The sequence below is a fragment of the Eubalaena glacialis genome, chromosome 5 (genome assembly GCF_028564815.1).
Source record: "Eubalaena glacialis isolate mEubGla1 chromosome 5, mEubGla1.1.hap2.+ XY, whole genome shotgun sequence".
Classification (NCBI taxonomy): domain Eukaryota; kingdom Metazoa; phylum Chordata; class Mammalia; order Artiodactyla; family Balaenidae; genus Eubalaena; species Eubalaena glacialis.
This window is the reverse complement of record NC_083720.1, coordinates 52,658,564-52,669,334: the sequence shown is the minus strand read 5'-3', so window position 1 is coordinate 52,669,334 and position 10,771 is coordinate 52,658,564. Positions and strand designations below refer to the sequence as shown.

Below are 10,771 nucleotides of genomic sequence, written 5' to 3'. Positions count from 1 at the left end.
TACACTATTCTGTCTCATATATAAACACGATTTACAAATTTTAAACAAACATATATGGGGGTTGCATGCTTAAGTTTTTGTTTCGTTTTTAACTGAAGAAGGTATTTAATCAAAAAAAAAAAACCCTTTGGAGAAAATGTTGATGAATTCAGATAAAAAATTAAGCTATTTCCATGGGAGCTTCTGGGGCAGGAGGGATAGTTGTCAGGCTCGTTAAAGTCTTAGGGTACCACCATGAGTTCAAAAGCTACTGGAAATGAGTCTACCAAAGACCAATCATTTGTATACCATCTTCACCACTTTTATCATGTCTTTCAGTACTTTTGTCTAATTTCATATTTTTCTTTAAATAGGCTTCTTTTTTTAAAACTTAATTAATGAAATTTCGAAATAAACACTGTATTACCACTGCAAACGGAAAACCAGCATCTCTTGTAGAGATGCCACCATCTCATTATAAAGTATTAGAAAAATTCTACTCAAAAGGTCTTGTTTTTAGGAAAATAATAATAGGAAGCAATGTTCTTGAATTCCAGAAAAAATATCCAGGCCGAAAATACTGATTTCAGAATTAGCCACACATTTAACAAGAAGCCTCTTGAACGTACACTTTGTCTTCAGAGTGGAAATAATTAGACAAGCGATGACAAAATTGCAAATGCTTTCATGTGTCTCATAAGACAAAATGCTTACTTTTGAGGTAATTTGACTCTTTAATATTTTAAATTTTACCCCCAATGAAATAGAATTACATTGAGGAGGATATATATAATTATTAAAATTTAGCAAAAATTACTTCTTTGGTATACTTATTTAATCAAGCCTAATTGGAATCATTTCTTACTAGAAGGACATGTAACTAGATAAGATGAATGAATGTTCTCTTTTTATCCCTTAAGTCCATGATGTATTAATAAACTTAACTAGAATGGTGATCAAGAAGGGTGATGTGGGCTTCCCTGATGGCACAGTGGCTGAGAATCTGCCTGCCAATGCAGGGGACACGGGTTCGAGCCCTGGTCTGGGAAGATCCCACATGCCGCGGAGCAACAAAGCCCGTGGGCCACAACTACTGAGCCTGCGCGTCTGGAGTTTGTGCTCTGCAACAAGAGAGGCCGTGACAGCGAGAGGCCCGCGCACCCGCGATGAAGAGTGGCCCCCGCTCGCCGCAACTAGAGAAAGCCCTCGCACAGAAACGAAGACCCAACACACTCAAAAATAAATAAAAATAAATAAATTAAAAAAGAGAAAGGTGATGTGTCTAATAACAGCTAATATTTTATAGCGCCAAGTATTTTATAGTGCTAGGTACTGTTCCAAGTGTTGGAAATATATTGCGTTTACAGTAGCCTACTAGGCAGGCATTAATACTATCCCCATTTTACAAATGAGGGTCAGGGATTTTTCAGCAATTTCTGCAAGCTGACACAACGATTGAGGCCGAGGTAGGATTTGAACGCAGGCAGCCCCACAGCAGGCTCAGGGTTGTGTCCATTATATACACAGTGATGTTGCCTATAGCACTTCCTGCACCAAGGGAGAGGGCTGGAAGGGAGTGCACTCCTACCCTCAACCTGGTTAGGGACCTACTGCTGGGCCTCCGTGGACTGCCTGGCTCCCTGTGGCCAAGTCAGATAAGTCGCTGCACCTTCCTCCTCCAGTGGTGGGTCCAAAGTGGGAGTGCACGCCCCTCTATCACCAGGACCCTGACATGAACTTGCAATAAGAACACTGGCCTGGATTGGTTTAGAAGGATCCTCCCAAGATGGCACCTTACAGCCAGAGAGGACCCAGCTGGTAAGAGGCTGCGGCGGGAACCCCTGGAGATAGAAACTGAGGCTGGGTGGGAAGCAGCAAGGTGCAGGAACAGCACTCCCAGCCACCCTGAGTTGCTGCGGGCAGACCTAGCGCGGGAGTCCCAGAGAACCCTCAGAAGTGCCCACAAAAGGAAGACAGCTTCAAAAATCTCCCAGGTCTGGAGAGCACAGGGTCAGATTATTCCAACCCCAGCCAAATAAGAAGTCTCCACCCCTTGGCTCTCCTCCCAACTCCTGCTCCCAGCCCTAGGAGAGAGGAGGCTTACAGAAAGAGAAGCTTGCCACCATCACGCCCTCCCAGGCTAGTGGTCTGGAGACAGGGAGAAGGAAAATCCCACAAGACTTTTTTTTTGGTTTTTTTTTGGCTGCAGCACGTGGCATGTGGGATCTTAGTTCCCTGACCGGTGATGGAACCCGTGCTCCTTGCAGTGAAAGCGCGGAGTCTTAACCACTGGACCGCCAGGGGAAGCCCAAGACATTTTTAAAGAGAATTTTATGATTATATCTAAACAGTCCTGCTTGTTCAACGTTCAAGAATCCTTTCTCAGCTACATCTTTTGGGGTGGGAGGGAAGGAGCTGGAAAATCCAACCATGTAACCAGGCTCGTGGAAACTGCAATACTTCCCAATACACGGAAGTGTGCCTTCCTCTCTTAGTCCCTCCATATTATGACATTCCCAACATAGAGCAGGATTCAGGAAACCATGTGACAGAAGGACCAAGTGAGGACCCTAGGGACAATCACTATATTAGATATGTATTACCAAAGCTGAATTTCTTCCTTCATTTTTGGATTAAGAATCAATACAAATAGAAAGCCTAATACTTCCTTCCTGGTCCCCAGTATAACATCAGTGAATCGCATTTTGAAAATTCAGTGGGGGAACTATTACAGGTTCTTAAGCAAAAGAGAAATGTGATAAAATCTGTGCTTTTGGAAGTTGACCTTGTGGCAGGGGACTAGGAGTAAGAAGGCACAGGAAGGTTTGAGGGGGAGGGGAAGAGATCATGCCTAAGATGGACAGGGCTTGCTAAACCTCTGATTCAGCAGTTGGGGCGGGGTGGTGAGGAGAGGCTTATCAACAATCAATAAGCCTTTCCAGGACATTCTAAATAATGGTGACTGCCCCTCTCCCAGCAGCACAGGACAGCCCACATCTATCAGTCAGAAAAGGAGTGATGGGCTTCCCTGGTGGCGCAGTGGTTGAGAATCTGCCTGCCAATGCAGGGGACACGGGTTCGAGCCCTGGTCTGGGAGGAGGATCCCACATGCCGCGGAGCAACTAGGCCCGTGAGCCACAACTACTGAGCCTGCGAGTCAGGAGCCTGTGCTCCGCAACAAGAGAGGCCACGATAGTGAGAGGCCCGCGCACCGCGATGAAGAGTGGCCCCCGCTTGCTGCAACTAGAGAAAGCCCTCGCACAGAAACGAAGACCCAACACAGCCAAAAATAAAATAAATAAATTAATAATTAAAAAAAAAAAAAAAGAAAAGGAGTGAGCCAAAAAAAAGGAGGGAAAGCAGAAGGAAAAGGCAAGCTGGTTGAGCCAGTCAGGTTGAGCCTTGGTCCAGCCCATCCACAGCAGGATCAGATAAGTTCCAGAGGGCTCACCCAAACTGCTTTTCCTCCTTGTCATGAGTAAATGAGAAAGGGAAGAGGTAGGCTTGGCAGGACCGGACTGCAGCGGCCGTGCCCAGATCTCCCTGGTTTACCCAGACTATGCTGATAATAAGGGCACCCCAGGGAGATAAAAAAACCAAGAAGGAAGGCCCCCCCCAAGAGCCCACTAGAAAGCATTTGACAGAATCCATGCTCACTTCAGAACACACACAGCCACACACATACTGAAAAGACCCTTACAGAGCAGCTGTTTAGAAGCAAACAAATCAAAACCGCTGAGAATAAGCTAAGTGACTCTAGAGGATGAGGAATTATGTGCTGTCCTGGGGAGAGAGAAGGAGGAGGGGGCAGGAGTCAGGTTAGGCTGGGGTTCTAATCCTTACTCACTTCTGAGCCGTGAGGTTTGGGCAAAATGCTTAAATTCTCCCAGTCTCAGTTTCTACACTTGTAAAATGGGGTCAGTCACCGCTACTTCTGAGACTTGATTTGAAGGTTAAATGAGATGGCATAAGTGAAAGTGTGCAACCCAGGGTCTCACACACAATAAGTTCTCAAGGTCTTAAATACTATTACCAAGTATCCATAATGTAGTATTTTGTTTCTTTCTTTCTTGTTTGTCTTACAAAAATGTTAACTGTACTAAAATCTGTCTTTTCCTTTATGGTTTTGGGGTTTTGTGTCTTGCTTTAAAACATGCTTCCCAAATCCATACTATAAAATTATTCTCCTATATATTTTTCAAACATTTTTCATATATATATTATATATGTGTGTGTGTGTGTGTGTGTGTTTTTGATGTTTGTTATAAAATAGTGATCTGACTTTATTTTTTTCTAAATACATTGTTAGTTGTCGCAACATCATGAGTCAAGTAGGTCAGCCATTTCCCACCGACTTAAATTACAGTTTTATTTATGTGTATCTCCATACATGCCTAGGTGTATGTCCAGATTCTCTGTTCAGGTCCAATTGATCGATTTGATCTTCCCTGTAACAACACCACAATGTTATAATTAAAATAACCTTGGAGAAGGTTTTATATATCTAGGGCAAGTTTTCCACCCTCTCATTACACTTCTTTTGCAATAATTTACTAGAATTCTTCTGCATATTCTCCTCCAGATGAATTTTTGAATCCATTTATTGAGTTCCAAGAAAAATTGGATTGGCTTTTTTATTGAGGTGACAATGAGTTTATATATTATTTATGGAGTGCTGATTTATTCACAGTATTGAATATTCCCATCCTGGAGCATAAGACGTCTCTCTATCCAAACGTCCTTTTGTGTACGTGTACATTTCTTTAGCTTTGTTCCTAGGTTTTTTGTTTTGGTTTGGTTTGGACACGTTTGTGAATGGTATTTTTTTCATGGAGTTTTATAATTAGTTATTGGTGGTACATAGAATAATCCATCAACATTCTTAACACTGATGTTATATCCAGCAATCTTACTAAACTTTCATTAGTTTTAATAGGCTTTTTAAAGTTACCTGGGATTCTCAGCAAATAATCATATCATTTGTAAATAATAACAGTTTTGTCTGTTTGCTTGAATTTTTTTTTTCTGGTTTTATTGTAAGGGCAAGAAACTATCTTCCTTTGGCTAGATTTTTAAATGTTGAATAGATGTAGTAGTAGTAGGCATTCCTGTCTTATTCCTGACTTTAACAGGAACGTTTATGGTTTTTCACCATTAATGTGATATTTGGTATAAGCTTAAGGAAGATATCCTTTATCAAGTTAAGCTAGATTCTTTCATTTTCAGAATTGCTAAGATATTTAATCAGGTATTGATCTTTTAAATTTAGTTGAATACTTTATATTTTCAGCTTTATTGGAGTATAATTGATAGGAATTGTATATATTTAAGGTATACATGTTTGATATATGTACACATTGTGAAGTGATCACCACAATCAAGCTAATTAACATATCAATCACCTTACATAGTTATCATTTTTTTGTTTGTGTGTGTGTGTGTGTGTGTGTGTGTGTGTGTGTGCCCTGAGAACACTTAAGATCTACCCTCTTAGAAAACTTCAAGTATACAATACAGTAATATAGTATTATTAGCTGTAGTCACCATGCTGTACATTAGATCTCCAGAACTCATTCACATGGTATAACTGAAACTTTGTACACTAGATGTTAAATACATTTCAAAGTGTTTTCAGATGATCATAAATTTTTTTCTCTGTACATTTATTACTGGAAAGAATTTCTTAATAGATTCCCTAATGTTGAACCATCCTTGAAACTTTGGAATAAACTCTACTGTTTTGTTTTTTTTTTTACTGCACTGAGGATTTAATTTGTTAATATCTTGTTTAGGATATTTGCATATCTGTTCATAAATATATTGATCCCACAGAATAGACAATATATTGGTCTATACTTTCTCTGTTCTTTTTTTTATGCTATCATCATCCTGTTTTATTATGTTATTAAGTAATGCTAGCCAAGTCAAATGAGTTGGGATGTTTCCCATCTTTCTCTATGCCCTGAAGCAATCTATATACTGTATGGAATAGCTTAAAGGTTTGATATAACTTGATTTTAAAATAGTCTGAACCTAATATCTTTTTCTCAAGCTGAAGGGAACAGAGTAAGGGTGAGATAAATTTTCCAATAACTTTTAAATTTCTTCTAGGATTATTCAACTATTCAGGTTTTCCATTTCTTCATGTGTCAATTTTAAATATTTTCCTGGAAAATCACCCATTTCATCTTTTTTAAAAACAGCTTTATGGAATATAATTCACATACCATACAATTCATACATACGAAGTGTACAATTCAATGGTTTTTAGAATACTTACAGAGTTGTGAAACCATCACCGCAATCAGTTTTAGAACATTTCCATCATCCCCAAAAGCAATGCATACCCATTAGCAGTCATGCTCCATTTCCCTCTCACTTCACCCAACCCCAGCTGTAGTCAACCGCTAATCAACTGTATACCAAAACATGTTATCTGCCCATAGAGAGAGTTTTAATTCTTCCTTTTCAACATTGATGCCTTTTATTTCATTTTCTTGCCTAATTTCCTGGCTAGAACCTCCAGTACAACGCTGAAAAGAAGTGACAAGAGTGGATATCTTTGTCTTGTTCCTGATCTTAGGAGGAAAGCATTCAGTCTTTCACCATTAAGTGTTTAACTGTGGGTCTTTTATAGATGCCTTTTATCAGGTTGAGGAAGTTTCCTTTTATTCTTAGTTTACTGCGTGTTATTATCATGAAAGGGTGTTGGATTTTGTCAAATGTTTTTTCTGCACCTACTGAGATGATCATGTGATTTTTTTTCCCTTTATTCTGTTAATATAGTGTATTATGTTGATTGATTTTCAGTGTTGAGCCAACCTTGCATTTTGGGGATAAATCTCACTTGGTCATGGTGTATAATTCTTTGTATACGTTGCTGGATTCAGTTTGCTAGTATTTTGTTGAGAATTTTTGTGTCTATGTTCATAAGAGATATTGGTCAGTAGTTTCCTTTCCTGTGATGTCTTTGTCTGGTTTTGGTATCAAGGTAATACTGGCCTCAGAGTGCGTTGAGACGTGTTCCCACCTCTTGCTTTTTGGAAGAGCTTGTGAAGATCTGGTATTAATTATTCTTTATAATTTGATAGAGTTTACTAGTGAAGTTACTAGTGGGCTTTTGTTTGGGGAAGTTTTAAAATTACTAATTCAGGCCCTTTACTTGTTATAGGTCTATTCAGATTTTCTACTCTTGAGGCTGTTTCAGTAGTTTGTGTCTTTCTAGGAATTTGTTCATTTTACTCACATTATCTACTATGTTGACATATACTTGTCACTCATTTCATCTTGATTTTCAATTGTAAGAATTGAGTTTTTCAAAATGTTCTCTTGGTTTTCAAATTCATTTTTAATGTTTTAAAATCCTTTTCATTGAAAAGATTTATTTTATATTTGGAACCATTCTGCCACCCTATTTTATGTGTTGCAATTTTGTTGTTTCTTTTCTATTTTTCCTTTGGTTTTTTTATGTCCCACTCCACTCCCTTAAATTTTTAACACTTAATTTTCCATAAATGTCTAAAAATAATCAGTATCTTCATTATCACTTTGAACAGAATAGTAAAATTTATAGTTTCACATCCTCCCAATTCTGCCCACATAGTGATCACCTCCCATTAGATCTAGATTATTAACTCTTTTGTTTTTTACATTATGGATCACATTTAGATTTAACACTAACTTTCCAAGTTTCTCATAATCCTCATCTTCTTGTTTCTTGTATTTATTTTTTACTTTACTGGACTATATCCTCAAATAGCCATTTCACGCATAGCACAGGGAGATCAGCTCGGTGCTTTGTGACCACCTAGAGGGGTGGGATAGGGAGGGTGGGAGGGAGGGAGATGCAAGAGGGAAGAGATATGGCAACATATGTATATGTGTAACTGATTCACTTTGTTGTAAAGCAGAAGCTAGCACACCATTGTAAAGCAATTATACTTCAATAAAGATGTTTAAAAAAAAAAAAAAGAAAGAAAAATAGCCATTTCAAAGAGAATTTTCTGTTCTAACATGTCCTTACATGTCTCAAAATATCTACTTTGCCTTTCTAATTGAAAGCTGCCTTACCTGAATATAGAATTCTAGGCTCAAAATGTTTTTTCTCAGAACTTTGAAAATACATCACTGGTCTTCTAGCCATTGGGGTCGTCATTAAGAAGCCTGATGCCAATTGGTTTGTTGCTTACTTTCAAGAAGGTCGCATTTCACTCTTGAAGTTTTAAGAATTTTCTCTTACTCTTTGAAATTTTGAAATTTTGCCAGGATATTAACCCATTTGTGCTTATATATTTTGCCCTTCCCACAGGTCCCGATATTACTACATGCACATGAAAGTTTTAAAGAAAACTATAAGTTCTCCATCCTTCCTGTATGTTACCCTACTTTCCTTCTGCTTTATGATATAAATTCTTCCTAAAGGAAGGCAGTCTGTCCTTATGGAATCAAAGAGAAAAAAAATTTTTTAATAGGAGTATATTTGCTTTACAATGTTATGTTAGTTTCTGCTGTACAACAAAGTGAATCAGCTATACATATACATATATCCCCATATCTCCTCCCTCTTGAGCCTCTCTCTCACCCCCCCACCTCCCACCCCTCTAGGTCATCACAGAGCACCGAGCTGAGCTCCCTGTGCTATACAGCAGCTTCCCACTAGCTATCTATTTTACACGTGGTAGTATATATATGTCAATGCTACTCAAAGAGAAAATTAATCTATGTTCCAGCCACCTGCTTGCCACCAGCACCTAACAAGTTACCTCGCACTTAGCAGACGTGAATAAATGTTTAAAGAAGTAAATGTTTTTTCACAACAGGTTTGCCACCAGGACACAGGTGTCATGAAAACTACTGCTAAACCTAAGCAAAAATGGGGAAGGAGAAGACCCACATCAACATCATTGTCATTGGACACGTAGATTCGGGGAAGTCTACCACTACTGGCCATCTGATCTACCAATGTGGTGGGATCGACAAGAGAACCACTGAAAAGTTCAAGAAGGAGGCTGCCGAGATGGGAAAGGGCTCCTTCAAGTATGCCTGGGTCTTGGACAAACTGAAAACTGAATGCGAGCATGGTATCACCATTGATATCTCCCTATGGAAATTCGAGAGCAGCAAGTACTATGTGACCATCACTGATGCCCCAGGACACGGAGACTTCATCAAAAACATGATTACAGGCACATCCCAGGCTGACTGTGCTGTCCTGATTGTTGTTGCTGGTACTGGTGAATTTGAAGCAGGTATTTCCAAGAATGGGCAGACCCGTGAGCATGCCCTTCTGGTCTACACTCTGGGTGTGAAACAACTAATTGTTGCAGTTAACAAAATGGATTCCACTGAGCCACCCTACAGCCAGAAGAGATACGAGGAAACTGTTAAGGAAGTCAGCACCTACATTAAGAAAATTGGCTACAACCCCGAGACAGTAGCATTTGTGCCAATTTCTGGCTGGAATGGTGACAACATGCTGGAGCCAAGTGCTAACATGCCGTGGTTCAAGGGATGGAGAGTCACCCGTAAAGATGGTAATGCCAGTGGAACCACACTGCTTGAAGCTCTGGATTGCATCCTGCCACCAACTCGCCCAACTGACAAGCCCTTGCCTCTGCCCCTCCAGGACGTCTACAAAATTGGTGGTATTGGCACTGTCCCTGTGGGTCGAGTGAAGACTGGTGTTCTCAAACCTGGCATGGTGGTCACTTTTGCTCCAGTCAATGTGACAGCTGAAGTGAAGTCTGTTGAAATGCACCATGAAGCTTTGAGTGAAGCCCTTCTTGGGGACAATGTGGGCTTCCATGTCAAGAACGTGTCTGTCAAAGACGCTCGTCGTGGCAATGTGGCCGGTGACAGCAAAAATGACCCACCGATGGAAGCAGCTGGCTTCACAGCTCAGGTGATTATCTTGAACCATCCAGGCCAAATCAGTGCTGGATATGCACCTGTGCTGGATTGTCACACGGCTCACATTGCTTGAAAGTTTGCTGAGCTGAAGGAGAAGACTGATCGTCGTTCTGGGAAAAAGCTGGAAGATGGCCCCAAATTCTTGAAATCTGGTGATGCTGTCATTGTTGATATGGTTCCTGGCAAACCCATGTGTGTTGAGAGCTTCTCTGACTATCCTCCTCTGGGCCGTTTTGTTGTTCGTGACATGAGACAGACGGTTGCTGTGGGTGTCATCAAAGCAGTGGATAAGAAGGCAGCTGGAGCTGGCAAGGTCACCAAGTCTGCGCAGAAAGCTCAGAGGCTAAATGACTATTATCCCCAATACCTGCCACCCCAGTCTTAATCAGTGGTGGAAGAACGGTCTCAGAACTGTTTGTCTCAATTGGCCATTTAAGTTTAATAGCAAAAGACTGGTAAATGATAACAATGCATCGTAAAACCTTCAGAAGGAAAGGAGAATGTTTTGTGGACCGTTTGTTTTGTGTGTGGCAGTTTTAAGTTATTGGTTTTTAAAATCAGTACTTTTTAATGGAAACAACTTGAGCAAATATCTGTCACAGAATTTGAGACCCATTAAAAAAGTTTAATGAGAAAAAAAAAAAAGTAATGAATGAGCGGTGTTGTTGCACACTGGATATCCTGACGTATCTCTTGCTATTAAAAAAAAGAAAAAAACCACTTAAAAATGCTAGATAAAAAAATTTTTAATATATTTTAAAATGCATGACTGAGATGGAAATAAAGTAAGGGAGATACCCAAAAGCCAAAGATGAGATGGGAGCCAGATTCCAAATAAGTCAGCAAGAACTGGAACCAGAGGCATCTCCTGCTCCTCTGTGAC

The 10,771-nt window shown here is 39.9% G+C and overlaps 1 protein-coding gene across 1 annotated transcript; it reads left to right on the top strand.

Annotated features, from left to right (window-relative positions):
* The first annotated feature begins 8,851 nt into the window (after nt 1-8,851).
* On the top strand, nt 8,852-10,170 carry LOC133092064 (elongation factor 1-alpha 1-like). The gene has a single exon (XM_061191292.1). The coding sequence runs from the start codon at nt 8,852-8,854 to the stop codon at nt 9,959-9,961; it is 1,110 nt and encodes a 369-aa protein (XP_061047275.1). The 3' UTR covers nt 9,962-10,170.
* The last annotated feature ends 601 nt before the right edge of the window (nt 10,171-10,771 follow it).